Source organism: Neofelis nebulosa, chromosome 12 (genome assembly GCF_028018385.1).
Source record: "Neofelis nebulosa isolate mNeoNeb1 chromosome 12, mNeoNeb1.pri, whole genome shotgun sequence".
NCBI classification, from domain to species: domain Eukaryota; kingdom Metazoa; phylum Chordata; class Mammalia; order Carnivora; family Felidae; genus Neofelis; species Neofelis nebulosa.
In genome coordinates, this window is record NC_080793.1 from 973148 (window position 1) to 999935 (window position 26788).

Consider the following 26788-nt stretch of genomic DNA (forward strand, 5'->3'; position numbering starts at 1 on the left):
GTCATGAGGTGGCCAAGAGAATACAGCCAAAAATGTAAGCAAAAGCAGTAAAGAGATGCATTTGATACTTCGTACAAATGTTATTTTTCCCAACTTTGTGATGCTTGAGGAGTTTGTCGGCTTTTGAAAACGTACTGACTTCTCATTATGTAAGTTATCTGTAAGCTAGTAATTACTGTAAAATAAAGCATCCATTTTTTTTTTTATTTTTTATTTAAAAAAACTTTTTTTTTTTAACGTTTATTTATTTTTGAGACAGAGAGAGACAGAGCATGAACGGGGGAGGGGCAGAGAGAGAGGGAGACACAGAATCGGAAGCAGGCTCCAGGCTCTGGGCCATCAGCCCAGAGCCCGACGTGGGGCTCGAACTCACAGACCATGAGATCGTGACCTGAGCCGAAGTCGGACGCTTAACCGACTGAGCCACCCAGGCGCCCCAAAGCATCCATTTTTAACATTATACAAAATATACACGTTATACAAGAATATTAACTTTTGTAACTAAGCTTATTTTTATCATTTTACTTTTTTTTTTTTTTTTAAGGAGAGACCCACCCCAAATTGCATATGCTTTAGGCCCCACCAAACCCGGATCCACCCTCGTCCCCAACATCTTTACAACACGTGACCGCAACTCCAGGGAAACTGAACTTCAAATTGCGTGCAGGGTGACGAAATAAAAAGCACGAAACAGAAACTGAGCTCAAATACAGAAAAGCTGAGGAGGCAACGTGTCCCTTGGCATCCACTTTTCCGCATCCCCACCGCGCATGTGACCGGGAAGGGGGTGGTCCCTCCCCGTGCCCAAAGGTGGACCCGAGAGCTAGGTGTGGGCCCACCGAGCGCCTGCGGGGCCGCCAGTCCCCCACTGGGGTCGGGGCTCCGCGGTCCTGTCCTCTCGGCGCGCCCCGGCACCCTCCCCACTCACGCCATCCCTCCTGTTGGCGCCCTCGCCCCCACCGCACCCCTGCTCTTCCTGCGCATCGCCCCACCGCACCCCTCCGCCTCCTAGGGGCCCTGGTCTCCCCCGCACACCGGTGCCCCCTCTCCTCCCCGAGTCGCCCCTCCCCACTTTCCCCCCAGCGGGGATCCGCTGTCCCCACCGCGCGTCCCCTCGCCCTGCCGCCAGCGTCCCCGGGCCTAGCCCAGGGCGCCGTCAGAGCACCCTCCGCGCCCGGGCCGCGCACGGCCCCGACGCCTCCCTCCCCACGTCGCGCGCCGCCCGCCGATCCCTCGGACGAGCCGGGCGCGGATTGGCCTTGAGAAGAGGGAAGTGCCCGCCCCCCGAGCCGCCGGCCAATGGGGAGGCGGGGGCGGGCCGGCGGCGGGCGCCGGAAGCGGCCGAGCGACGAGGGGACGTCGCGTCGCCGGGTCTCGAGCAGCTGCCGCGGAGCCGCCGGACGGACCGCCGGACCTGCCTGCCCGCCATGGCCGAGAGCGACTGGGACACGGTGACGGTGCTGCGCAAGAAGGGCCCCACGGCCGCCCAGGCCAAGTCCAAGCAGGTGCGGCGCCGTGTGGGCCTCGGGACTCAGGGGCGGCCGCGCGGGCGGGGCGGCCGCGGGGCGGGGAGCCCGGGGATGGGGGACCCGGTGGGGACGGGGACTAGGGGCAGGGTGGGGACCGGGGCTGGGTGGGCCAGGGGGGTGGCGGATCAGCAAGGGGCCTGCGTGAGGGGATGGCGCCGGGGCTAGGAGACAGGACACCGGCGTGAGGAAAATGGCCGGGCTCGGACAGTTACGACAGAGGCGGGGTGCGGGCAAGGGCCAGGGCCCGGCCGCAGGGTATGGGACGACAGGTCGGCGTGGTGGGAGGACGGAGGGGTGAGGGAGATGGTGGGGGCGTGGACCGGCTGCGCTGGGGTGGGTGCGGAAGGGCCCAGCAGTCTTTGGAGCCAGGGACACAGGTCGGGGGTGAGGCTGTAAATAGGGACAGGGACAGGGTGGACTTGCGGCCTCTGACAGCCGGGATGGGGGGGTTGGGGGACCAGGTGAGGTTGAAGAGGTGGACCTGGGGGCGGGGATTGGGGACCGCGGTGCAGATAGGGGGCGGAGGCGGTACGGACGCCCCCAGAGTCTCTCCCGCAGATGCCTGGGCAGCCTGACGCTGCCTGTGGAGCATCGCGGAGGCGCGTTTCAGGCCATCGGGGGTCCCTGTGACTGGGCTGAGGTGGCCTAGAGACCCAGTGCTTCTGGGTCTTTCAAGTGTAGATGACACGCCCTGGGAGGTACTTGGTAACCGGTCTCTAGCGTGGCTAATCTATGCGGAATTCACCTGTGAGCTTCAGTGACCACCTCTGCCGGGCCTGGGGCCTGCGCCCTGGGGCCCGGTCTGGGCCGGGACTGGATGCAGCCCTAGCACCTGGCAGTCGCTGACCTGCCCTGACCTTATCATTTGCATGGTCAAAACCAAATTCGCTGTTCCTTTTTTTTTTTTCCCAGAGGAAATTTCATAGCCATAAGCTAGGAGTCACCCGAACATGTCTAGACAGCATCTCTGAACGTGTCACACTCAGAAGGGCCCCGGTCACTTCTCCGCAGCATCAGAATTGTCAAGAAATCCGTTGCGTTAACTTTTGGCAAACGTAGACAGAAGGGTATTGCTCTCGTTGGTGATGTCTGGGGGCTGGGCTCTCCTCTCAGGAGTCAGGTCCACGGAGGAAGGTTGCACCCGGCCAGCGCTTGACCTTCCTTCCTGGTTTTGCAGGAGAGCCTAGTGGAGGAGTAGGTCCGCCGTGAGCACGGATTTCTCAGAGGAACCCGTCAGCCTGTGCTTGTCCGCAGTGAGGAAGCGAGGGGTGGGGGTGGCGGGCGCGGGGGTACCTCGTGCCTGATAGCAGAGGGAGGGTTTTGCGAGGTGAGGAGGTGAGCTTGGGTTTCGCACCAGCCGAGCTTGTCAGTCTGGAAGCGCAGCAGTGCCTGGGGCCGGGAGCTCCGAGCCGGGCTTCCCCGGGCTCCAGAGGCGCCTGCGGTGGGCACGCGTGCTGTCCGGCTAACAGCGGCCTCAGCTGGTGTTTGCCAGACCCTGCCAAGGCCGATTTTGACCAGAACCCTTTTGTGAACGTTCTAGGCTATCCTAGCAGCTCAGAGACGGGGAGAAGATGTGGAGACTTCCAAGAAGTGTGAGTACTTGTGCTTCCTCACAAAACGAGGGTGCGCTGTCGGGGCATCTCTGTGACAGGCGCCCGCCTCGCCTGTGCTGCCCCCAGGGGTGTCGGGGCGGCTGCTGGCAGCTGGGGCCGCTGCGGGGCTGGGGGACACCTGGGGTCTTATCTGAGCAGCTGTGCCTCACTTCCTGTAGTGAGGACCGAATTCTGGACTCCATGCTCTTATGCCTGTGACTTCCCCGTGTTTGGATACCTGGCTTCCCGTGTCTCCCTGGCACAGGTCGCTTGTCATGCCTGGTCCCCGTCTTGAAACGGCTTTATTTTGGGTTTGTTGCAAACCCTGTCCTCTGTTTTTGTCACGTGCTGGTCCAGGGGCCGCCGGCCAGAACAAACAGCATTCGATCACCAAGAACACGGCCAAGCTGGACCGGGAGACTGAGGAGCTGCACCACGACCGGGTGACCCTGGAGGTGGGCAAGGTGATCCAGCAAGGCCGGCAGAGCAAGGGGCTGACTCAGAAGGACTTGGCCACGGTGAGCGCGGCAGGGTCGTCCTCCCAGGCTTGGCGGGGGGGAGGGGGTGGGGGGAGGGGGCCGGGACTCAAGGCCTTGTTTGTCCTTGGCCCTGGGATTCTCTCTGGAAGCCGGGTCAGGGCGGACGTAAGTTCCTTTCCAGCATGAGGTGGCTTCCAGCGCGTGTAGCCCCAGCTGCTCAGTAAGGCCCTCGGCCGCGTGCTGCCTGGAAGGTGGTGCTTGTGGCGACTCCCTTGGCTGTGTGCTAGCTTCGTGGCCTCTTCTTACCGAACCGCTGTGCGTGTGATATGTTTCTTTAGAAAATCAACGAAAAGCCACAGGTCATCGCGGACTATGAAAGCGGACGGGCCATTCCTAATAACCAGGTTCTGGGCAAGATCGAGAGAGCTATCGGTGAGTGTCTTCAGGTCCCTTATTGGGTCTCCGCTGCTGCCCTCTGACCGGGTGCCCTCAGCAGGTGCTGAGCACAGGATGGCCCCTGAGGCCGTGGAATTCTCCAGACCCCTAAGAAGGTCATGAGGGCACCGTCTTGGGCGCCCTCCCCTGCTTTCACCTTTCACGTCTTGTCTACCCCTCCCTCTGCTGCTGGCCAGCGCCCTCTGGGCCTGTGGACAGAGGGCCCAGTGGCCCTCCTGTTCAGGCACTTGTGTCCCCCCCTCCCCTGCCAACATGGGCATTGACTTCCTCTCTGGTGTCAGCATGGCCCCCAGCACGGGGAGCTCCCAGAGCGCTGGAGTCCCAGTTTTGGTTCTGGGAGGGGCGTCGGCCCTGTCCGCTGGGGGGCTGGCAGGTGCACGTGGGGGGCTAAGCCCAGCCAGGACTGCTGGTGATCCTCCGCCTCCCTGCTCTCTCTCGCCTCCTTCCCTCCTTCCCTCCTTCCCTCCTTCCCTCCTTCCCATGGAGAAGGTCGTGCGCGCAATGCTGCCGTGTCAGGGCGGATGGGTGGGGACGCTGTGGCGCCGCCCCGCCTCTTGGGTCCCAGACGGGGCGCCGTGGCGGTGAGCGGGCCAATGGCTCTTTCAGGCCTGAAGCTCCGGGGGAAGGATATCGGGAAGCCGATTGAGAAGGGGCCCAGGGCGAAATGAACACAAAGCCTCGAAATCAGTGCGTTCCGGCTGATCTCGCCTGGCTGGTTCCCCTTGACCACCGGTGCCAGCGTGGTCTCTTCACGTGGCCGAGCGGAACGCGGGGCGTCAGCCCTGCCCGGGAACCCCCTCTACCCTGCTGTCAAACAAAACCTTGCAAAGTATTGCTTCTCCTGATTTTTTTTCCTTCCCACCCCTGGTGTCTGCCCAGCCTTGGGGCGGCTCCCCGGGGAGCTCTGAGCGGGACCACCTCACGCTGGCGGGGCTGTGGGGTGGGGTGGCCTGACCCAGAAGAGAAGATGTCTTCTCCAGTCGGCTTTTAGAGAAGCTAATAAACGTGTTGCCCTTCCTGCTGGTGTCCGGTCTGATCTGCCGGGTCCCCGCGTGTGTCTCTCTTTGGCCCACGATGTAGGGAAGAAAGGGCTCTCCTGACATGCCCTGGGGAGTACTTGAGGGACCCTGAAGGTCACCCTCTGTGGTGCCGCTTCCTCGTCACCGTCTGCTGGGACAGGCCACAGGCTTTAGTCAGCCCCTTGATCCCGGACCCGTGCCCTCCCCTGGCCTGGAGTCTCCAGTGGGCTGGACGGCAACGTGGTCTCACCCCAGGCAGGAGGGGGCACTTGGCTGTGCAGGTGTGGCTGTCTCCCCTTCCCCAGGACGGCCGTGCCCAGTGGGACCTTCCAGGCCCGGGCAGGGCCGTGTCAAAACTTCCTGTGGGGGTGCCTGGCTGGCTCGGTCGGTGGAGCGTGTGATTTTTTTTTAAAGTTTATTTATTAATTTTGAGAGAGAATGAAGGGGGAAGGGAGGATCCCAAGGAGGCTCCACGCTGTCAGCACAGAGCCTGACCCAGAGCTTGAACTCATGAGGCCATGGCAGATCGTGACCCGAGCAGAAACCAAGAGTTGGATGCTTAACCGACTGAGCCACCCAGGTGCCCCAGAGCGTGAGGCTCTTGGTCTCAGGGGTTGTGGGTTCAGGCCCCACGTTGGGTTTGGTTGGAGCTTACTTAATGAATAAGTGATTTTTTAAAAAAAATTTCCCGGGGCGCCTGGGTGGCGCAGTCGGTTAAGCGGCCGACTTCAGCCAGGTCACGATCTCGCGGTCCGTGAGTTCGAGCCCCGCGTCGGGCTCTGTGCTGACAGCTCGGAGCCTGGAGCCTGTTTCCGATTCTGTGTCTCCCTCTCTCTCTGCCCCTCCCCCGTTCATGCTCTGTCTCTCTCTGTCCCAAAAATAAATAAAAAAACGTTGAAAAAAAAAAAAAAAATTTCCCTTGTGGAAGAGCAGAGCCGGGGACCCTCCCTGGGTTAGGAAGATTCAGTTCCGTTTTACTAGGCAAGGAGGGAATGCAGGCACACCAGGGGCCTTGACACCTCTGAGAGAGGGGGGTTGCCTTCATCTTTGGACCCCGTGAGGTCAGGAGGGTGGGAGCCTTGGGTTTGCCTTCCAGTGACCTCAGCAGCATCCCCAGGGCACCGAGTGACCTCTGAGACACATCATTCCGGGGACCACTGGGTTTGCCCACGGGATGGTGAGCTCGGGGACACTTACGGCACGGACCCTTTACCATGGGACAGTGGACGTGGGACCTTTATGTGGAATCACGGACAAAGAAGGGCATTTCCTCACCAGACCAGCTTTATGTCCCTGACAGCTGCTTCAGCGTTTGCTAGTCAGTCCGTGTCTGGGGTTTCTCCCTGTCCTGAATTAGAATCACCCAACGAGGGGCACCTGGGTGGCTCAGTCGGTTAAGGTCCGACTTCGGCTCAGGTCATGATCTCACGGTTCGTGGGTTCGAGCCCCACGTTGGGCTCTGGGCTGACAGCTCAGAGCCTGGAGCCCGCTTCGGATTCTGTGTCTCCCTCTCTGCTCCTCTCCCACTTGTGTTCTCTCTCTCTCTCTCTCTCAAAAGTAAATAAACATTAAAAAAAAAAAAAAAAAAAAAGAATCACCCAGCGAGGCAAGGGCTGGGCAGGGCCTGGGTCAGATTCCCACTGGCTGGGCTGGATAGCCTGAGTGCTGGGGTGCCTGCCCGGCCAGGGGCAGGGGCTTCTCAGGGTCCCGCTGTATCTGCCTCTGGTGCCTCTAGCCCTCGGCCCCGTCCCGTGTGGCCTGCCTGTTACCTGTCAGCTGAGTCACTGAGACCTGTGGGAGGTGCCCCCAAGCACATCCTTTCAGGCAGGTTGGGTCAGTTCTGGGGATCCCCAAGAGCCCACCTTCCCGCTGACAGAGCAGGGTGCACAGACCTCAGCCAATAAGTGGGGGCTGCCCTCGGGGGCCAGGGCGTTTATTGTTGGGGTGAGGACCGTACCCAGGCACGCGGGTGGCAGTCTCGGTGCTTGGGTGACCGTGTGGGGGCTCAGTGCGTCCTGGGGGAGGGGCAGGGGTTGTTCCTTGGGCTCTGTCTGTCAGGGATTGGGGGAAGGGGGTGGGGGGCGACCGTCTCGTGAGGAGCCAGAGTCTTCTCTGCGTCATCTACTGGCTGTCGGTGAGTGAGGCCGGCAGAGTGACACCGTCCTAGGAGGAAGGAGAGGGGCCTCTGACTGCTGGGTGGCCGCTGCGCGTGCGGACGGCCCTGGCCAGGGAGAGCGGACCAGGGGGCTTCTCCCCAGTCAGCCCTGCCCACCTGTCCCTACCCAGGGGCTCCTACCGCATTGAAGACGATGTTGTCAAAGCCGGGGGCCACAGCCGCTGTCTCGCCCTGCGACGGGCAGCCCCCCTTCTGCAGCCAGCGTCGTCCCGCCAGTCCTAGCAGGACGAGGAGGACAAGGACGACGAGGGCACCGCCGACCGCGGCTGGCACCGATGTGGCCACTACCGTGTCCCCTGTGGTCCGAGGGCCGTGTGAGCCCGAGGACTCAAGCCCTGCCTGTCGGCCCTGTCCCCTGAGGTGGCACTTGGGACGGCCCATCCTTGAAACCCTGGCAGGTCGTGCCAGCACGAGGCTCCAGACCTGGCGGGGGTCACAGCCTCAAGCTAGAGCCGCCCCTCCATCACAAAGAGACAGTGGGCCGCGTGGGCTCCACGGGCAGGCTGGCCACGGCCGCCGGCCCGCCGGGCACCTCCTCCAGGGTCTGGGAGTGAGGGCGTGGAGTGCAGAGGCGGGCTGAGAGCCGACTCGGCTCCTGAGGGACCAAGGGCAGGGGTGGCCCGGCCCAGAAAGGGAGGGGACAGTGGGCAGGGGGAGGGGCGGGGCAGGTCCCGCCTCGGTGGCTCTCCTGGCTCCTTGGGCAGCCGTGCAAGCCACAGGCTGCCAAGCCTGACGGAGTCCCGGATCTGGGGCGGGGCTGGCTGACCTGGGCAGCGCTTACCCCGGCCGGGTGCAGGCAGCTGGCAGTGCCGTCCGTCCAGATACTCGACGTCGTCCAGGGCGATGGGCCCCACGGCTGGCTGGCCGCTTAGAGTGGCTTCAAACACGATCTGACCAGAGGGAGAGGGGGCTGGCTGCGCGGGCTGGAGGAGGAGGGCGGGGCCTGGGGCCTCCGCAACCGCCCGGCTCCGGGCGGCCCGGCCTCACCTGGAACTCCTCTGCGCTGGCCACCTCCACCTGGCCCAGCAGCCACTGGTGCCGCAGGCGCCCGCCCATGCTCCACACGGCCAGCTGGCCCCGGGCGCTGTTCAGGAGCACCCGCAGCTGGCCCTTGTCTGCAAGAAGGGGGCCGGGGCGGCTCAGGTCCCCAGCCCGGTGGGCCAGGGCTGCCCCCATCCGCCCTCGCTGCTTCCAGCGCCCATCGCTACTGGCCCGGCCCCACTCACAGAAGTGCTCCGGGAAGCCCATGTGGTACCAGAAGCGGAGGCAGGAGGCCTCGGTGGCGGGCAGAGGCTGGCTGTGCAGCCAGGCTGCCTGGCCCCCCGGGCCCAGCACGTGGGTTTCAAAGAGCACGAAGTGTCCTGGAGGTGAGAGGGACAGCGTGCCTGGCTAACTGGCCGTGGCCCTTGATTCTGATGGGAGCCCCCACGGGCTGGGCCGGTTGGCCTGGGGCGGGGTGGGGTGCGTGCCCCCCCGGGGTGTGTGTGTGTGGCCCCGGGGCCCCTTGCCCACCTCGGACCCACCTGTCTCTGTGCCCAGAGTGTGATCCACCAGGGGCTGGGGGTAGCGGGAAGGTGCGGCCCCACTGCTCCAGTCCCAGCTGTACCCTCCCAGGCCAGGCCAGGCCAGATGACTCCAGCCACACAGGCCAGCCTCAAAGTCACAGGAAGCTGCGGGAGACCTGGGCAGTGGGCAGGGGTGCCCCCACGCCCCCGGGGAGCCCAGCCAGTGAGCGCTGCTGCCTCCCCTCTCTGTCCTGCTGGGGCCGGGGGGCCAGGGGCCCAGGCCAGGCATCTGCCGGTCCGCACTGGAGCTGGTACCAGCCGCGGATCAGCCACAAGGGGGCCCGGGGCCCGGCCGCGGGGCTCCCACCTGGCCGAGGGCAGGGCCCGTCCTGGAGGAGCAGGTCGTCCAGCGCGATATAGGAGTGCTCCACGCCGGCGGCTACCGCCTCGAACACCACCTGGGCAGGGACAGGGCAGGGCAGCCTCGTGCGTGGTCTGGGCGGGCCCCGGAAGCGAAAGGTCGCCTGCCCCCGTCACTCACCCTCCAGGCCCTCTCGGCCTGCACGTCCACACTCCCCAGGCGCCAGGCGGACCCTCCGTGGGCACTGATGCTGAGCACCTGCTGCCTCTCGGCCTCCCCCACGTGGACCTGCAGGGTGCCTGCCATGCCGAGTGACCAGCCCAGGTCAGCAGCAGCAGAGGCGGGGGGGTTGACGGCCGCTCGGGGGCCCCGGGCTGCAGACCCCTCACCTGGGTTTCTGAGGCTCAGGTGGTACCAGAAGGTCAGGCAGGCAGGCCGGGCCAGAGGCTGGTGCTCCTCTGAGGTCAGGGAGGCCACGTGGCCGGGGGGCAGGGCCCGGGGGCTCGTGTCCACCATCATGTAGTGCCCTGGGAGGCGCCAGCGTCAGCCCCCACACGGCCCCCTCTGCCCACCCCTCCGTCACCCCCGATGCGAACCTTGAGCCGTCCCCGTGGTGTGGTCAGCGCGGGGGCCCCAGGCGGCGTGGCCCGTGGCATTGGGCTGGCGCGTCCAGAGGCCTTGGCCCCCGCTGGAGAAGCCACAGGCTGAGTCCTCAAAGGAGCACCGCCTGGGGGCCCAGCAGGGCCCGGGTCGCAGGGCCACGTCGTCCAGGCCCATCGTGCCGTGGTAGCCGTCCCGGGAGCCCTCGAACAGCAGCTGGGGGCAGAGGGGGGTGAGCGGCTGTGGGCTGGCCCTGTCCCCCACCGCCCTGGCGCGGGGCCTCACTTGGTACTTGGTGCCAGAGCCCGGCTGGTGGTGGAGGGTGGCCCAGGCCTCGTGCCAGTGGTTGCCATGGGTGCCGGTCCGTGACCACAGGAGCGTGTCTGCCTCTCCTTCCCGCCTCAGCACCAGGCGCAGTGTCCCTAGACAGGGGGGCGGGGGTAGGAGGGGACCAGAGCCCGACTCTTGAAGGCTTCCGCCCCTGCAGGGGCCCAGACCCAGGAGGCCCTGCCCGGCACCAGGGTCGCTCACCGATCTGGGGCCCGTGGAGGTGATACCAGAAGGAGAGGCACTCCTGAGGAGCTGTGGGCACCTGGGGCTGGGTGAGCAGGTGGGCACCAGGGCCCCGGGCTGGGGGCTCCGTGGGGTCCAGAAGCAAGAAGTAGCCTGCGGCAGGGACACCGGGCTGAGCTGCAGAGACCCCGGGTACCAGGAGGGGCTTGGCCCAGACCGAGAGCCGCCCCCCGGGCTTGGGTGCCCCTGCCCTACCTCGGCCTGTGGTGTGGTCGTACCCGGGGCCGTGGCTCTGGATCCGGCGCCAGTGGGCATCTGTGAGGTGGCCGGTGTACCAGCCGCACGTGTCCCGCTCGAAGTTACAGGAGACCTCTGAGGGCGGGGCCGCGGTGGGGTCAGCACGCCCCGAGCACCCCCACACCCGCCCTGTGTCCCTAGAGAGTGTGAGAATTGCTCTCTGGGGTGGGGGCTCCCAGGGTCCCTCGAGGTGGTGACGGGGGGCGGCGGGGAGAGGCCCCTGGGTAGGGGCTGGGAGCGGGCAGAAGGACCTGAGTCCTTCTCAGTGGCTGTCACGGGGCTGCAGTCCTTCAAGGTCACATCGTCCACTCCAGCGCCCTGCTGGCCAGGGCCGTCCAAATCCACCAGGCCGACAAACTCCAGCTTCGTGAGGAGCACAAGGGAGGGGGCTGTCGAGTCAGCGCTGGCTCTGTGACCCCCCCCCCCCCCCCCCCCAGGCTGCCCTCCTTACGCGGAAAGGCCGGCGGCGTGCCCCAAGAAGGACTCTGTCCATCCTCCAGCCCTGGCTGCTGCCCGGGGCTTGCCACACCAGCTCACGGTTGCTGTCCTCCACCACGACCAGGGCCAGGAAGCCTGGCCGAGGGGGTCACTGTGGGTCTGCCCAGCCCTCCTCCCCCACCCTCCCGCAGGGTGCCTCGGGGCGGGGTGGGCCAGAGGGACAGCGGGGGGTGGGGGGGGTGGGTACCTTGGGGGTTACTCTGGAAATAGTAAGCCATGTGGAGCTCACAGCGGGGGCCCGAGGGACCCAGGGGAGGTGTGAGGACCCGGGCCTCTGCCGCCAGCTGTCCCCAGGCCCTCTGCAGGGACAGGAAGTGCCCTGAGGAAAAGCAAGGCCTCTCAGAGCCAATTCCTGCCAGGGCCCCCCCGCCCCCCTCACCCCGCTGCCCCAGGCAGGCACACTCCCTGGTGAGAGGAGGCACAGCAAGGTCCCCTCTGGGGGTGCAGTTCGCAGATGGGGGGACTCGGGCCTCACCAGCAGCAGTCCTGCGGGCGCCTGCGCCAGGGCCCCGGCTCTCCTGGGCCAGGAGACGCCCCCACTGCAGTCGCCCCACGCTGGCATCCTCCCAGCCCCCCGCTGTGAGGGGCTCAAAGTCCGTGGTGCCTGGAACGGCAGTAGCAGGGAGGGTCGGGGAGGGTCTGGAGGAAGAGAGGGCCCCCCCGGCCTCCTGCCAGCTCCGGCCGCCCCTCACCACAGTCCTGCTCATCCTCGCCCCCCTCGCACTGTTGCTGGAAGTCACAGAGCTGCTCTGGGGGGACGCACAGGTCCCCGCAGGAAAGATGTCCCGGCTCGCAGAAGTCCCGGGGCCGCAGGCTGGACGGCTGGCGCCAGGGGGCTGCGGCCCAGAGCCCAGGAGGTGATCCAGACACCTCTGTGGGGACAGAACAGGGGTCAGGGGGGTGGGTTGTGCTTCTCCTGGAGAGGGAGGGGCTCAGCGGGCCCACCTGGGACTGGCTGGCAGTGGTCCGACAGGATGAGGTCATCCAAACTCACGACACCGCCTGGGCCTGTGTGCCCAGTGAGCAGAATCTGAGGGCACAGGGGACTCAGGGTGTGCCCCCCCCGCCCTCCCCCCACCCCGCATCCTTCTGTCATCCCCAGGTCGGCTCCGCCAGCCAGCCCTCCCCCTGCCTTGCCTCGCCTCGCCTCGCCTCGCCTCGCCTCGCCTCGTGTCACCGGATACCCTCCCCTGTCACCACCCCCAGGCAGGCCTTGAAAGCGACCCCTCCTTCCCTGGGCCTGCTCCCAGAGCTTCCTGCTGACACAGCCTGGGGGGGGGGGGGGGGCCCTGATCTCCCCTGCCCAGCTTTCCGGGGGGCGGGGGGGCCTTCTGGGACTTCCCGCTCGCCCACCCCTGGCCGCCGCCCTCTCGGGCCTCACCCGGAAGGGGTGGTCGCTCTGGACGTCGACCCGGTCTCGGACCCAGGCGGCCCCCAGCTCTCCGTGGCGCCTGCGCAGCAGGACGGGGCCCTGAGGGGAGCCTGGGCTCTGAATCTGCAGGAACAGCTGGAGGCAGCCACCCTCAGACCCGTGCAGGTAGTGGTAGAAGATAAGCTGAGAAGAAGCCAAGGAAGGTCAGGGAGACCCCCGGGCCTGGGCAGCCAGGTCGGGCGGCCCCGTGTCCCCGACCCACCTCACCGAGCAGTGGTGGGGGCCTGAGGCTTGGAACTCGGGGCTGGAGAGGACAGCGGGGGCGCTGGGCTCGGCCACGGAGACCAGGAAGGAGCCTGGGGAGACACCAGACGTGGGCCGGGGTGGCCGGGCGGGGCCCCGGTGGGTGCTCCCCGGCGGTCCCCCGTGGGCCTCACCCTGCGCGCTATTGCGGCTGTGGTCCCGGCGCGGCCAGGCTGGCGGCCTGGGGCCGGCACTGTGGTTCCGGGCCCAGCCCTCCGAGCGGTTCCACGGGCCCAGGCCCGTCTCGAAGTCGGTGGCCGTGTGGCGGCCTGTGGGGGAAGCAGGGTCAGGCTGCCGGCAGGGCCCGTACCCCGCCTGTCCCGCTCCAGCATGCTCCCTGGTGACCCCCAGCAGCCCCTCCCGCTCACGGCAGGTGGGCGTGTCCTCATCTGAGCCGTCCCCACAGTTGTCCTCTCCGTCGCACAGCTGGTGGGGCTCCACGCAGGCCATGTTCCCACAGTGGTGGTACCCCAGGGGGCAGCGTGCCTGGGGGGCTGACATGGGGGAGGGGCAGCCCGTCACCGTGACCCCAAGACCCCGGGGGCCGGGGCAGCTGGGGGAGAGGCTCAAGGCCATCTGGGTCCTGCTAACCCACTGCCCCCCAGGTGTGGGTCCGCGGCACGGGGGCCTTACTGGGCAGCCCACAGGCCCGGAAGACCACGTCGTCCAAGGCCACGGTGCCCCTGTGGGTGGCATTTCGGGTGGCAGAGAAGGTCACCTGAAAAGAGTGGGGTTCTCAGGACTTAAGTCAGGGCTCAGACCCTCCCTGCTCCCTCCACATCCAGACCACCCCCAGCTCACCCAGAAGTCGCCCCGGATGCGGCCAGTGGCCACCACCAGCTCCTGCCAGCCTGGGCCCCAGGGCCCAGAGCTCTGCCACAGGGTCAGCGTCTCGGCCCTGTGGGTCAGCTCTAGCCGCAGCTCAGCCACATCTGTAAGTGGGGGGCGGGGGGTCCTGGGGCGGCTTGGGCCCCGCTGCTTCCCGCAGCCTGCTGGCTGTGCCCTGCCGTAGGACCCTTGTCCCTCCCTTGAGGTACCTTCCCGGTCTCTGCAGCGGCCCTCCGTCCTTTCCCAGTCCCTCCCCTCGGGGTGCCCCACCCTGGTGGAGGAGTTCTGGGCACCCACCTCCAGTGGCCGTGTGGTGCCAGAGCCTCAGCTCACAGGTGGGGGCGGCGTCGTGCAGGACAGGGGAGCGCAGGGCTGCCGTGGACGCCTCTTTCCCGCGGTGCGTGCCAACAGCCGTGTACCAGCCTGGCCGGCAGAGAGGTCAGGAAATGGGGCTGGAAGTGAAGGGGGGAGGGGGCGTCACGGACACCCGCCAGGGCCTCACCGAGGTCTGTGCCGAGAGTGTGGTCTGAGCGCGGCCCCAGAGGCTCCAGTGTGGCTCCTGCCCGGTCTCGCAGCCACCTGTAGCCTGAGGTGCTGATGTCCCGCCAGCCGCAGGAGTCTCGCTCGAAGTCACAGGCGAAGGGGGCGCCCGGGGCGGGCGAGACCCCGTGGTAACCTGGAAAGTGGGGGGCTCAGGGCTGCCTGCAGAGGGCTGGCCTGCCCGCCCCCTGCCCGCCCCACCGGGCCCCGGCTCACCGCACTGGGCCTCGTCAGAGCAGTCTGGGCAGTCACACACGAAATTGCACGCGGCCTCGCTGGGGGCCCTGCAGTCGTTGGGGACCCAGGCCCGGCCTGGGGGCCCTGCTGCTAGGAGAGAGACAGGCGGGTGGCCTGGGGCGGGGTGACCCCCCCCCCCGCCAATCCCAGGCGGCCCAGGATACTGTTCACCTGCTCTGAGGCCTAGGCCAAGAGGTCAGGGAGGGAGGGGGCTGGGTCCTGCCAGCTGGGGGGTCCTGGTCAGGGCCAGGCAGGACGCATCTGGCCCGGGAGAGGCGGGCTGCACGTCAGGATGGGGGGGGGGGGTTGTGAGCATGGGACCAACGGTCCCCGACATGGGACGCCCCCCGAGGAAGGGAGCAGGAACCCAACAAGGAAATGCCCCCGGCCCCCTCAGGCTCCATTTGGTCCAAGAGTGGCAGACTAGGCTCTGCTCCCAGGGCCCTCTCGCCCTGGGACCCGGGTGGACACTGGGGCCAGGTAAAGCAGAATTCGTGCCCCTTCCCCGATGGGGCAACCCCCAGGCCCCCAAAGGCTTGTCCCGGGCACCCCCCGAAGGCCACCCAGGGCCTTGCCCCTCTCCTGGGGAGGAGACCTGACACTCACCCAGGAGCAAGGCCAGCAGGAGGTGGTGGGGCAGACGCATGGTTGGGCGGGGGGAGTGAGGCCGAGGGACAGCGAGGCCGAGGGACAGCGCACTCCAGGCGGCCTCACGGGGATTTCGCCCGGTTATCTGCCTGTGGCCCCGCAGGCTGAGTCTGCTCTGCTTGGAGGGGGGACCTGGCCCCTTCTGTACCCGCTGCCCGTCAGCAGGCCCCGCCCTGTGTTGATGAGGACGAACGTCCGACTGTAAAAGCGTCCAGGAGAGGGGCCCCTGGCCCAGGTAGGCTCCCACCCGCCCGGATACTTCTGACCAAAGGTCGGGCTTCAGTCATCAGGCCCACCGTCCCAGCCCTGCCTGGCGGAGGCCCCACCAGAGAAAGCACCCACTCGGGCTTTGTCTCCCAGAGCTGGGGCAGGAGCCCAGCACGCACCCCCCACCTGTGCCCCCAGCCCCACGTTCCGTGCCTCCCTGCCCCAAGTGACCAGGGACTTCGTCCTTCCCCACCACAGTCTGTGGCTGCCTGTGGCTGCTCATTCCTTTGTAAGGGACGATCATGTATTCATCAACAAGTGTTCTGATTAGCGTGGCTGGGTGCTGCCGGGCACAGGGCATTTACCACCACGTGACCTCGGTCTTACCAGATCCTGTCTCCTCATCACTAAGATGTGGTCACAACAGCCTGGAGAGGCCACCGTGAGCTCACGGAAGGCCTGCCCCAAGATGGCACCCGTGTTCACGGGGAGCCACAGGGACAGCTGTGCTCGGCTGTCCCCTCATCCACACATCCACTTGCCGCAGCTCGTCCCCCCTCAGCCCTGCACTGGGAGGAGAGGAGGGGGTCCTGCAGGGGGGCTCCCGGCTCCAAGCCTGAACCCTCAGAGCCTGTGGCTGCAGGGCGGGTGCCATGGGACCCGGTCTTACGAGGGGTCTGGGAAACTTCATGTGACTTCAAACGGCAGATCACGAGGGGACACTGATGTCAGCTGGCCCTGGGGGACCTGGTGCTAACTCCTTGCGCAAGGGCTCATCAAAGAGTTTCCTCCCAGATGTCCTTGGACACAGGAGGGGTGGAGAGGAGCAATCAGGCCATAAATGGGGGCAGCAGCCCAGGGGCCCCCTTATCAGAGCACAAAGGGCTGAGTGTGCACGCCACCCCCCCCCCCAGGGGCCCCCAGATGTGGAGCCAGGTGAGGGACAGCCAGTAGGGGCCCTGCGGCTACCAGGGCCGCCTCCAGCTCTCTGTCACCCACACCCTCCGGCCAGGGGTCCCCAGGGGTGACCGGGAAGCAGACAGATCAAGACACACACACATCTGAGGAAGAGCAGGGGCGATAACGTTTTTAATTCCTGCAGGTGAGGTAAACCTGGGCACTCGGGCCCGGCTGCTGTTGGTCTCCAAGGCCTGGCCCGGGGTGCATAGCGCCAGGGGGTATAGTGGGCCGCTCGGGCAGGCCTCAGTAACCGTCGTCGGCCCAGGTGACCTCGTAGTCCGGGTACACGGCTTTGATCTTCTCAGTGGAGACTGAGTGCTGGGCACGACCATAACCCTGAAGACAGAAGCCGACGCTCACAGCCCCGTCCTGGCTCTGGGCGTCCATCGGCAGCAGCACCCAGGAGGCGGCTATGGAGGGGGCCCGCTGGAGCCGGACGTGGCCAGCCCTCCCTGACCGCCCAGGGTAAGCTGGCCGCCAAGGTGAGCAGTCCTTGCGCGTGGGCCCTCCAGCCCAGGGCGCAGCCTATCCTAGGTGCCGAGAGACGCTGTGTGAATGCCCCTGGGTCTCCACCGTGGCCTCGTGAAGGGACTCGTGGAGGAACGGGACGCGGCCCACTGTGGCTGAGGGGCAGGCAGTGGCCTCCCTCCCACTACTCGTGGGAGATGGGGAAGCCACTGGCGGGAGGGGTCTGCGGCCCAGACAGCCAGAGAACCCCCAGTGCCGCAGGTGTCCTCAGCGCAGGGCAGTGAGGGCTTGTGAGAGCTGGTCCCTCCCCCCGCCCCCCTCCGCGGGCCGGGGCTCACCATGGAGTAGCCATACACGTGGATCTTCTTGTCCTGGCTCTGGTGGGAGATGCGCCCGCCTCCCAGGCACTCACAGCTATAGCCCTTCTTCTGCATCTCGCCCGATACCTTGTCATAGATGTCGGCTGGGACAGGGAAGGCGGCTCAGCACGTGCCACGGCCCGCGGAGGCCCGGGGGATCTGGAGCTCCGGCTCTGGGCAGCTCCTTCCCCAGGAGAGGGGCCCCTCCAGGCTGGGACGCCATGAAAGGAGGAAGGCGTGCACCCGGGCAGGAGTCCTGGGACTAGGAGACACGGGTCGCGCCACGGCGGCCCCTCGCCCTCCAGGACCCTCGCCCTCAGACCGGGTACAGGACCGCCTCTCTCGACGCCGCCTCATTCCCCGCCCAGGGCCCTCAGCCCCGCCCCCAGGCGCCCTCAGCCCCGCCCCGAAAACGCCGGCCGGCCCCGCCCTCACCGTGGTACTCGGCCCACTTATAGCCCCGCACGATCTCCTTGCTCTTCCCGGCCGGGGCGTCGGAGGGCGGCGCCGCGTGGACTCGGATTAGCACGTACTTGAAGACGCCGTCGGGATCGATGTCCACATCGGCTATCTGGGCGAGGTCCGCCGCCGCCATGTTTCCCACAGCCCGCCCGCCCCGGCAGCCCGCGGCCCTTCCCGCAGCGACCCTGGGTCGAGTAGACCGTGCGGGAGGCGGGCCCTGGGAGCCCGGACCCAATCCCGCGGGGCCTTGCTGCCCGGGCCCGGAGCTTCAGCCAATCGTGTCGCCGACCCGCAACACAGACTGGCCAATGGCAACCTAGCTCCTTGCCACTCTGAGGCCACGCCGGTCCCGCTTAAAGGGGAACAGGGACCCGGGAGTGGGCGGTGATTAAATCAAGCTAACTTAACAGTTCTTTTTTAGTGGGGACTGGGAGGCGGAGTGGGTAGCGGGAACGGTGGCAGGCTCCTTTAGAGGGGCTGGGCGGCTCATGAGGCCCAAGCGACAAGCGCCCGTCCCGACCCCTCCCCCACCGCGTCCCAAGACCTCCCCGTCCGCCTTCCCAACGCGCGTTCCAAGGCCTCCCTCCCTGTCCCCCACCGCGTCCCAGGGCCTCCCTCTCCCTCCTCTCACCTCGTCCCAAGGCCTCCCTCCCTGCCCCCCACCGCGTCCCGAGGCCTCCCCCTCCCTCCCAAGGCGTCCCAAGGCCTCCCTCCCTGTCCCCCACCACGTCCCAGGGCCTCCCTCTCCCTCCTCTCACCTCGTCCCAAGGCCTCCCTCCCTGCCCCCCACCGCGTCCCGAGGCCTCCCCCTCCCTCCCAAGGCGTCCCAAGGCGTCCCAAGGCCTCAAGGCCCTCTTCCCTTCCCTCCCGCGCCTGCCCAGCTCAGCGTGGTCAAGGGCCTTTCTCCCAGTCCCACCAGTCCCACCCACGGACCGCCCCCGCCCCGCCATCAAGGAGGAAGCAATGGCTACATTCGAGTTGTTTTACTTGGTTTGAAAGCATTCGCCCCCTGGAAATAATCCCAGTCCAGCCAGGATCATTCCTGGCCAGCCGGCCCTCAGGCGTGGGGCTGAAAGCTGAGGCCCTAGGGCAGGGGGCATGGCGGCTGGACTTGGGAGGCCACGAAGGCGGGTAGGGCAAGCGGGGCGCGTGGCCGATGCAAACGCGCTAGGCTGATAGGCCAAGGTTGGCGCGCAGACGTTGTGGGATGGGCTAGGGTGCATGGCACGGAAGGAGAGCCGGGAACAGAGGTGTGGGGGACGTTCACAATTCAATTGATGTCCTCTCCTGGCCCCGTTAGGGAGTGCTGGGAGCCCCAGGAGGAGCTTGCCAGGCCGGCCTGGTCCCCTCTCACTCTGTCCTTATGGAGCTAGGGCTGTGGGCCAATGAGTGTGTGCTCCTGGGAACAGAGCCCAGTCCCCTGCCTCGGGTCTCCAGGCCTCAGCACAGGGCAAGGCCAGAGCGAGCACACGCGGGATGTTCGTGTAGTCAAGCCCCCACACCTCCAGTCGTCCCCTGCCCTGATCAACTGGCTCACTCCGACACCCTTTCCCCGCAGTCCAATCTTTTTGTCCTCCCTACGTTAGTGGGTACGAGCCCCTTCTGGGCATGTGTGGTTCCTCCTGTTCATCCGCCCTCTGCATTTGCTTCCCTCCTCCCTGTGAGGTTAGGGCCTGCGCTGCCGGTTTCACCCCCTCTCTGTTCTGGCACCCACCTAGGGGGCCTTCTGTCCGTGTGGGCCGGCAGCCGACTCACACACAGCTAGGACTCCTCACCTCTCAGCTCTGGGCCGGATCCTGCCAGCGCCCCCACCCACATCCTCCCGCCCACCCCGCCCAGGCCCCTCTCTCTGTCTGGGTGTGTTGTGCCTTGGTTGAAGACCTCCGACTATCCCCCTCCACTGCTGCTTGTTCCAAACCCTCCTGTAGGACCCATGTTAGGGCGGCTGGAGGTGAGAGGACCGGAGGGCGGGTAGCGTCGCCAATGTGTGGACTCCGTCGCCAGTGTGCGGCCTCAGGGTCCAGCCGTGCTCTTATCTTGCTGGGGCCCCCTCCAGCCTTGTCATCTCGGGACACGAACACACTGGGACTAATCAGGGTGTCCGCCAGAGAGGAAAGGCCTCTGAGCAGGATGCACCCTAAACCACAGAAGGCGGGTCGGGGGACCGTTGAAGCGACGGGACGAGGCTTTGGGCAACCGGGGCTCCTGGATCAGGGCGAACCAGGGTTGGGGAGGTTGCAGGGAGGCTTTGCGGACGTCAGGAAATGGACTGACCGGATCTTCGCGGTGGGGTCTGCAGTAGTGACCCCTCCGCGTGAAGGCAGGGTCGGGCGGTCCTCAGGCCCACCCCGCCTCCCAGCGGGGAGCACCAAGCGGCTGAGGACCGACCTCCCGGGAGGCCCCAGGGCTGGCTGGGAGCTGGGAGCCGGAGGAGGGGGAATGAAAGGCGGGGCCTGTGGCGAACTCAATGGGGCGGGACCTGGGCAGAGCTTGTGGCAAACAGAAGAAAGACGAGAGGAGCACGGCCTGGCCTGAGGGATTGGGCTGGGCTCCTGGTGGGCTGCGCGGGGTCTGGGTGGGCAGGCAAAGCTTGGGGGTGGGCCCTAGGTGGACTGCGCAGGCCCAGAGAGGGCTGTGTGGGGCTCCGGGTGGGCCTTGGGTGGACTGGTCGGTGTCTTGAGTAGGCGGAGCAGAGCTCGGGGGTGGGCCCTAGGCGGACTGGGCGGAGCCCGGGGAGGCCCCAATGTGGAATGGGCTGGGCGGAGCCCAGGGGTGGGCCCAGTGTGGACTGGGTGGAGCCCGGAGGGGGTGTGTGGGCCCAATGTGGACTGGGCGGGGCCTGAGCGGGCTGGGCGGAGCCCGGGGGGGGTGGGCCCAATGTGGACTGGCCGGGGGCCTGAGCGGGCTGGGCGGAGCCCGGAGGTGGACCCAACGTGGACTGGGCGGGGCCTGAGCGGGCTGGGTGGAGCCCGGGGGTGGGCCCAATGTGGACTGGGCGGGGTTTGAGCGGGCTGGGCGGAGGCCGGGGGTGACCCCACCGCTCACATGATGTCGTCCAGCAGGTTGGCGCTGGCCACCCAGTCGAGTGCGCGCGGCTCGGAGGCAGCCATGATCATGCACATGAAGGGGCGGCCGGTGCGCCGGTCCGTGGGGTAGATGGTGGTGGGCGTGAAGCGCCGGTTGGCCTCGACGAACTCGCAGAGCTGTTCGTAGACGCGCGGGAACTCGTGGCGCAGGAAGACGCCGCGCAGCCGCAGCTCGCGCTGGATGTGGATGAAGGCCACCTCGCGCGCGCGCCGGCCTGCCTCGCCTTCTTGGTCCAGGCCTGCGGTGCCTGGCGGCGGAGTCAGGATCAGCGTCTCCATGTCGGCCTCGCGACCTCGAGCCGGGGGCGGTCGAGCCGGGCTGCCGGCCGCCAACGCCACCTTGGCGAACTTACGCACCGTGGGCCCGGGGCTGCGCGGTGCGGGGGCGGGCCGGGCGGAGGTGCCGGGGGGCGTGGCGCCGGGGCCCACGGCCACCGACACACTGAGCAAGAAGCACTCGGCCGGCTCGTAGAGGCGCCCGGCGGCGGCCAGCTCGCGCGCGTAGCTGCCCAGGGGCGCCGCGTGCGTGGCCAGCTCGCGCAGCGACAGGTAGGTGGGCGACAGCAGCAGCCCCTCGAGGCCGAAGCGCAGGAAGTTGTCTGCAGAGCCAGGGCTCGGGAAGCCCAGGAAGAGCACGCCGCGACCGCGCGACAAGAAGCCGACACGCGCGATGCGCGAGAAGGCGCGGTGAACGGGGCCGCTGTCGCGGCAGAACTGCAGCACGTGGCGGCACACGCTGCCCACGCGGCCGTACACGCAGCGTGCCTTGTGCGCGTCCCAGTCTTCGCGGCGACACAGGCGCGAGCAGTAGTAGGTGTAGCAGCTGTGGCAGGACTTGAAGTAGAGGCAGGCGTTGAACATGGTCTCGGTGCGCCGGCAGCGTGCGTTGGAGCACGTCATCAGGTCGTCCTCGTCGGCGCTGGGCTCCGGGGACGCGTCGGCAGCCTGCCCCTGGCCGGCCGGCTCCTCGGCGCTGCCGGCGGACGCGGGTGGCGAGCGCGGCGCCAGCGCGGGTGCCCCGGAGCCCGCGGGCCTGGAGTCCAGCAGGCGGCGCAGCTGGCGGCCCAGTCCATCGGCCGCGGGCTCCGGGGCTTGGCCCGCGGGGGGCCGAGAGTCGATGACCAGGTCGGTGATGAGCTCGTCCAGTTGCTCGAGGCTTCGCTGGCGGCCACCAGTGGGCCCATCTGGGGCGGCGGGCGGAGACGGCCGGGGTCGCCCTCCCGGCAGCTCCCAGGCCCTGGCTGGCGGTCGCTCCCCGGCTCGCAGGTCGTTGTCGGTGATGGTGATCTCAGGCGTGACATACCAGTTGCGGCCCGGGCCCTCGCCCGCGCGGCCCTTCTCCGACAGCGACGTCTCGGACAGAGACAGCGCCGCATAGCGTCTGGGCGAGGTGGAGAGGTTCACGACGACGGGCGGGCGCCGGCCTTCGGGGGATGCGCCTCGCGGCTCCCGCGCCTCTCGCCCCAGCAGGTTTTCGTAGCTGCGGCCGCGGCCCAGGGGGTCCTCCCGGCGCGGCCCCGGCGCCAGGATGTTGTCCCAGGAGCGCGAGTAGTGGCGGCTGTCAGTGACCAACCGGGGCGGGCTGGTGCCGGTGCCGCCGTGCCAAGAGGCGAGCAATGGGCCAGGGTCCGGGGGAGGCACCACCTGCAGGGTGCGGTAAGGCCGCAGGCCCCAGTCACCCCAGGCGGGGCTGCCTCGTGGGTGTGGGTAAGTCCGAGCTAGAACGTCGCGATCGCGGTACCGCCCGAAGTCCTCTGTGTAAAAGGGGCGGAGAGCGGGGTGGGCCCGCGGCGGCTCCTCGGGAACATAGCGGGGGCCACAGGGCGGGCCGTAGGGCGGGCCGTAGGCTCGAGCGGCCTCCCCATAGTAGGAACGGGAGGGCGGCTCCTGGACCGGGAAGGTGCGCACTTCACCTGCGTAGTAGCCGCCGCCGCCGCCGCGCCTTGGGCTGGGCACAGGGGGCTCCTCCGACGGGAAGGGCCTGGCATAGTAGCCGTCGAAGGGCAGCCCAGGGCTGGCCGTAAAGCCACCAGCGTGGCTCTCGGGCTCCTCGGTGTAGAAGAATTGGGTGGGACCCGGCGGCGTGGTGAAGGGCAGACTTCGGCGCTCCGTATAGTCCCGGGGCCCGGGCAGGGGACCGTCGCAGTACAGCGCTCGCGGATCCGCGCAGTACGTGTCACTGGGGGTGGGGGTGCGCGACAGCGCCACGTGGCGAGGTCCGGGCACCGTGAGGCCGTGGAGCTGCGGGGCAGGGCGTGCCCAGGGCATGGTCTCCGCGGGCCCGCAGGACCGCGAGCCCCGGGCGGTGTGTTGCAGCACCGCGTCGTCAGGCTTGATGTCCAGGCGGCAGCGGACGTGGGGTGCAGGCCCGGCGGGCGGCTCGGGGGGCGCGCAGCGGCCCGTGGCGGCGCAGAGGGGCGCGATGCGGCCGGGGCCGCCCCGCTGCGGCTGCAGCTTGATGGGGTGCAATTCATTGGCGAGCGCGCGCAGCGCCGGGTACGCGGGCTCCCGATGCGGCGATGCCTCGCCCCGCGCTGTCCGTTGGGCCTCCCGGCCTCGGCGAGGCAGCACCGGCGGCGAGGCGGGCGCGGGCGCCAGGCCCGGGGTCGCGCGGGGCGCGCTCTTGGAGCGGGCGCGGCGCCGGGGCTCGCCATCGCGGGGCCGGGCGCGCGGCGCGGCCGGCTCCGGGGGCGGCGGCTCGGGTCGGGCCTCCATGGCCTCCCCGTCCAGCGCCTCCAGGAAGTCGAAGCTGCGACAGTGGCGCTTGTTGAAAGGCGCGGGCGCAGCTGGCGGGGGCACGGGGCGCTCACATGGCGGGCGCCGCGACGCGGGCCCGGGGGCCGCCACCTTGATGTCCTGGTACACGGTCGACACCAACAGGTCCGGCGGGTCCGTGCGGGTCATTTTAAAAGAGGTCCCCAGGCTGGCGGTCGCAGCTCACTCTGCCTTTCCGGGCTTTTGCCCTGGTGGGAGATGCGGGTCAGGGTGACCCCTCTGCAGCCCAGAGCTGGCTACACCCCTACGCTGGCCTGACTTACCTGGGACCCAGTGGGCGGAGCAGTCCTGGCTGCCCGCGGTGGCCGAGGCCCCAGGCACTTGCTCCATGCCGGCGTCAGAAGCACCTGCGGGAGGAACCCAGCCGTCCAGCTACTCAGGGTCTGTCCCCTGCCCCGGGCCACCCTTTCTGGGCCACTTTCTGCTGGGGTGTAGCCAATCAGGCAGAAAGGCAATGGCCGTCGCTGTGGTTCCCGAGCTCCTGCTGCCAGGCCCGTGCCCCCAGGGGGCCTCCCCCTCCCCCCACTACCATCGGCAGGTTTGGGTAGAAGCCGTGTCCTGGGGCAGGAAGAACGGGGGTGTGTTCCCAGCTGGGATGACGGTAGGCTCCTTCGAAACCTTATTTACAAATTTCTTTATGGGTGTTTGCCTCACAACACTCATGGGTGACTTAAGCCCCGTCCTCACGCCCAGTGCAGGGCAAGCCCTCTGATGGTGTGGTCTGAGGGGGAGTCCCTGGACCGTGACAAAGTTGCTGAGTCTCCCTGGCCACCTGCTGACCGGGTGGGACATGGAGACCCTCCCCCAGTACGGCAGTGGTGGCTGCCCTGGGAACAGTCCCCGGAACCAGCCCCAGTCCTGAGGCCCCAGCAGACATGGAGATGGCCCCATCAGGTCCAGGCACCGCCCCTAGGCTGACGGACTGGCCTGCCCCACCCTCGCCCTTCTGTGTGGCCCAGGCCAGCACACGCCACAAAGAACATCCCTTGGCCCTAAAGCCCCCTTTCCCTTGCAGAAACCTCTTTTGATCCCTGGTGTCTTAGGGTGGTTGGAACCCATTAAGCTTGTTGGGGCCGTCGTGACAAGGCCCGGGGAGCAGCCACCCCAGCTTTGCGGCCTGTGCTCTGCAGCTCAGAAACCGGTGCCGGCCGCAGGGACCATGTGGGGGCGGGAGCCACCCGCTCAGGGCCGCCCCTCTTCCCCAGAGCAGCATGGGGCCAGGAGGCCGCAAGCAGGGGAGGCAGGGTGGTGGGCGGGTAAAGCCCCCCCCCCCCCCTTCACTGCTTCTCAGGAGAGAGCCCTCTCCACAGCAGCTCAGGAAGGCTCCATGGCAACCTGGGGTTCTGCTGCCCCCGCAATGGGGGCTGGGCGGGGGTCCACCCCTCTGCACTGGGCTCATGCTGAGACTTGGGCCACCGGCCCCTCTGTGGTACCCGGGGCCTGGACAGGTTGTGTAGGGTCTCAGACGGTGCTGACAGGGCCCCCACCTCACACGGGCTGGGGAAGCGTGCTCCTGGCCGAGCTGGGGGAAGCCCGGGGCGGGGGGCGGGGGGGGGGGCTCACCTGCCAGGGTCTCTGGTCAGGCCGACCCTGTGTCCCAGGTGTGCCAGGGGCTTTCTGCCGGCAGGGCTGCCCTTCTGGGTCAGGGTCATGAAGTCCCAGCGGCCCGTCCCATCGCAGCCTTGCACCCACCCCAATTCTGTCCCTGCTCATAGGACTGTCCCCTTCCCACCCCCTTCCATCTTAAGCTCAAAGCCAGGCTGGAATTGGGGGTCCGATGACAGGGCATGAAGCTCCGCCCCAGGGAGGTGACAGCTCCGCTTCGCCTCTGCGGCGGTAAGGATGGAGCTGGGCTGGGTGACATCCCTCCCCGTGGGCACGGGGGCAGTCGGTCCTTGCAGGGGCCCCAGGCCTAACGCACCCCTCCCGCGGGTCTCCCCGCGGCCCAGCCCTGCCCCCCGCCCCGATCGCCCGGAGTGAGGACCCGCCGGTGTAGCTCTGAAGTAGGACCCCATCCTTGCGGGTGCCCCCCCCATGACAGGGCCCGCGGGGCAGCGGCCCCCGATCCCTTACCTGGGCGCTGCTTCCCCGCCGCGCGCGCCCGGTGGGCTGCGCAGGCCTGCGCCCGCTCCGCCTTCTCCGCTCCGCGGCGTCCCCGGCACCGGCAGAAGCTTCGAGGCAGCGGCGCGGAGGCCGCCGGCTGCTCAGTGCTGCCCCTGGCGGCGGCCGGCGGGGCCGCATTTAAAGGGGCCGTGCGGTGGGCCTGGGACCCGTGTGGCCTGCTGGCAGTTGGTTGGGCTGTGCCGAGCGCCAGCTGAAAAGCGCTCCCTCGTTCTCAGGGTGCGGGCCTGGGCTCCAACCGGGGTACCCACAGGCAGGGAGCAGCCTGCCGGTCCCGCCAGCCCCCACCCCGGGGGCACCTGGTGGCTTGGCGGTGGCCTCGGAGCAGGACCCTGGAGGAGCCCCAAGCTCCGGAATTCACACCTCCGCTGAGGCCTCACAGGAGCAGATGGGCTGCTCCCAGCCCCGCTGGGCCCTGCTCCGCTCTGCCAGGCCGGAGGTGCCAAGCTCTGAAGGTTCCTGGGGCCAGATGGGCACGGCTGAGTGGGGCCTGCAGCCCTCCTGTCCCCAGGCTGCTGGGGCTCTACAGGGCAGGGGCACGCTCCTAGGCTCCCTGGGATCAGAGTCGAGGTGCGTGGAGGACTGTCACTGCCCTGGGCAGGTTTGCACGTGGGCCACTTACAAACCACGTGGTGATCTCCATTCTCCAGTCCCACCAGCCCCTCCCAAACCAGATGCTGAGCTGGGGAACCGTCCAACTGCGGAGGGTTGAGTCATGGATGCCCTTGGCTCCAAAGGCCAAGACCTGCCCCGCATAGGTCCATTAGATCCAGGGCCCTGGGCAAGTTCATTTCGTGTCAGCCTGATCCGCACATTTACTGGGCTCCACGAGGACAGGAGATCTTGTAGGCTGTGGGCTGAAGGAAGTCCTTACCACGTCAGCTTGGTGCCTGGTCCCCAGCCCCTGCCTGCAGCCTCCAGGGTGAGAAACCGACTAGTCTAGGCACAGGAACTGGGGAAGGGGAGGCTTTCCAGACCGAAAGGGGGATGGCCTGGCTACCACCCCCGCCTCCCTCTGTGTGTCTGGTTCTCATGGCAACCGTGGGGTGGGGGGTGGGCGCTGCTGGCAGCTAGAGGGGCCGGGGTATGCAGGGAGCAGCAGGGCTAGAGGCAGAACGGTGGCTGGGACAGGACAGTGCCTTCCAGAGGCCGGCAGAGCAGATGCACGCTTGCCCTCGGCAGGCCAGAGGCCCTCGGGTGTTCCTGGGTGCAGCCGCCCAGCCCTGGCCTGGGGGGGGGGGGGGCTGGGACCGGCGTGAAGGACAATGGCTGCATTGGCCAGCCTGCACAAGACGGGGCACACGTGGGGCCGGGCCTGCCGGGAAGTCTCCTGCAGGTCAGCTCCCTGGGCCACGTGGTGCCAGAAGGCCTCCGATGGGTTGGGGGCGGGGGGGGGG

At 67.6% G+C, this 26788-nt stretch overlaps 4 protein-coding genes and 1 long non-coding RNA gene across 13 annotated transcripts; 2 read left to right on the plus strand and 3 right to left on the minus strand.

Annotated features, from left to right (window-relative positions):
• The first annotated feature begins 1325 nt into the window (after positions 1-1325).
• Positions 1326-5073, plus strand: EDF1 (endothelial differentiation related factor 1). Its single transcript, XM_058693475.1, has 5 exons — positions 1326-1505; positions 3070-3121; positions 3479-3639; positions 3939-4032; positions 4663-5073. Exons 1-5 carry the CDS (start codon positions 1428-1430, stop codon positions 4722-4724), a joined length of 447 nt encoding a protein of 148 aa, XP_058549458.1. The 5' UTR covers positions 1326-1427; the 3' UTR covers positions 4725-5073.
• Positions 5074-6982: 1909 nt separating this feature from the next.
• MAMDC4 (MAM domain containing 4) lies at positions 6983-14979 on the minus strand. 2 transcript variants are annotated; one of them, XM_058693477.1, is made up of 29 exons: positions 14912-14979; positions 14285-14395; positions 14031-14204; positions 13826-13951; positions 13502-13632; positions 13334-13418; positions 13069-13194; positions 12835-12969; positions 12665-12753; positions 12407-12580; positions 11971-12055; positions 11718-11897; positions 11501-11629; positions 11213-11344; positions 10979-11100; positions 10779-10890; positions 10486-10602; positions 10249-10383; positions 10003-10139; positions 9714-9933; positions 9507-9644; positions 9298-9416; positions 9124-9214; positions 8775-8921; positions 8478-8612; positions 8239-8366; positions 8033-8141; positions 7372-7547; positions 6983-7238 (listed from the first exon to the last, which is right to left on the minus strand). In XM_058693477.1, the coding sequence occupies exons 1-29, from the start codon at positions 14949-14951 to the stop codon at positions 7197-7199; spliced, it is 3645 nt and encodes a 1214-aa protein (XP_058549460.1). In that variant the 5' UTR covers positions 14952-14979; the 3' UTR covers positions 6983-7196. The 2 variants fall into 2 exon arrangements, with proteins under 2 accessions (XP_058549460.1, XP_058549459.1); XM_058693476.1 differs by having other exon boundaries at positions 10249-10407.
• LOC131491036 (uncharacterized) lies at positions 12426-16403 on the plus strand. Its single transcript, XR_009251279.1, has 3 exons — positions 12426-12562; positions 13486-13634; positions 15057-16403. It is a non-coding gene; the product is annotated as an uncharacterized LOC131491036 (long non-coding RNA).
• Positions 16223-17626, minus strand: PHPT1 (phosphohistidine phosphatase 1). 2 transcript variants are annotated; one of them, XM_058693493.1, is made up of 3 exons: positions 17383-17609; positions 16927-17051; positions 16223-16456 (listed from the first exon to the last, which is right to left on the minus strand). In XM_058693493.1, exons 1-3 carry the CDS (start codon positions 17540-17542, stop codon positions 16364-16366), a joined length of 378 nt encoding a protein of 125 aa, XP_058549476.1. In that variant the 5' UTR covers positions 17543-17609; the 3' UTR covers positions 16223-16363. The 2 variants fall into 2 exon arrangements, with proteins under 2 accessions (XP_058549476.1, XP_058549475.1); XM_058693492.1 differs by lacking the exon at positions 16223-16456 and adding an exon at positions 16472-16650 and having other exon boundaries at positions 17383-17626.
• Positions 17627-18377: 751 nt separating this feature from the next.
• On the minus strand, positions 18378-26776 carry AJM1 (apical junction component 1 homolog). Of its 7 annotated transcripts, none has more exons than XM_058693480.1 (3): positions 25344-26776; positions 23534-23617; positions 18378-23458 (listed from the first exon to the last, which is right to left on the minus strand). In XM_058693480.1, exon 3 carries the CDS (start codon positions 23397-23399, stop codon positions 20451-20453), a length of 2949 nt encoding a protein of 982 aa, XP_058549463.1. In that variant the 5' UTR covers positions 23400-23458; positions 23534-23617; positions 25344-26776; the 3' UTR covers positions 18378-20450. The 7 variants fall into 7 exon arrangements, with proteins under 7 accessions (XP_058549463.1, XP_058549466.1, XP_058549464.1 ...); XM_058693483.1 differs by lacking the exon at positions 25344-26776 and adding an exon at positions 24834-25325; XM_058693481.1 differs by lacking the exon at positions 23534-23617.
• Between the last annotated feature and the right edge of the window lie 12 nt (positions 26777-26788).

Coding starts and splice junctions, on each gene's coding strand:
- EDF1 (XM_058693475.1), top strand. CDS start 1,428: ATGGCCGAGAGCGACTGGGACACGGTGACGGTGCTGCGCAAGAAGGGC. Junction 3,122..3,478: donor TGTGGAGACTTCCAAGAAGT/GTGAGTACTTGT, acceptor GTGCTGGTCCAG/GGGCCGCCGGCCAGAACAAA. Junction 4,033..4,662: donor CAAGATCGAGAGAGCTATCG/GTGAGTGTCTTC, acceptor TGGCTCTTTCAG/GCCTGAAGCTCCGGGGGAAG.
- MAMDC4 (XM_058693476.1), bottom strand. CDS start 14,951: ATGCGTCTGCCCCACCACCTCCTGCTGGCCTTGCTCCTGG. Junction 10,408..10,485: donor CGACCACACCACAGGCCGAG/GTAGGGCAGGGG, acceptor GGGTCTCTGCAG/CTCAGCCCGGTGTCCCTGCC. Junction 9,934..10,002: donor GCTCTGGCACCAAGTACCAA/GTGAGGCCCCGC, acceptor CTCTGCCCCCAG/CTGCTGTTCGAGGGCTCCCG.
- PHPT1 (XM_058693492.1), bottom strand. CDS start 17,542: ATGGCGGCGGCGGACCTCGCCCAGATAGCCGATGTGGACATCGATCCC. Junction 17,052..17,382: donor TAAGTGGGCCGAGTACCACG/GTGAGGGCGGGG, acceptor TCCCTGTCCCAG/CCGACATCTATGACAAGGTA. Junction 16,651..16,926: donor ACGTGTATGGCTACTCCATG/GTGAGCCCCGGC, acceptor CTCGGCACCTAG/GATAGGCTGCGCCCTGGGCT.
- AJM1 (XM_058693481.1), bottom strand. CDS start 23,399: ATGACCCGCACGGACCCGCCGGACCTGTTGGTGTCGACCGTGTACCAG.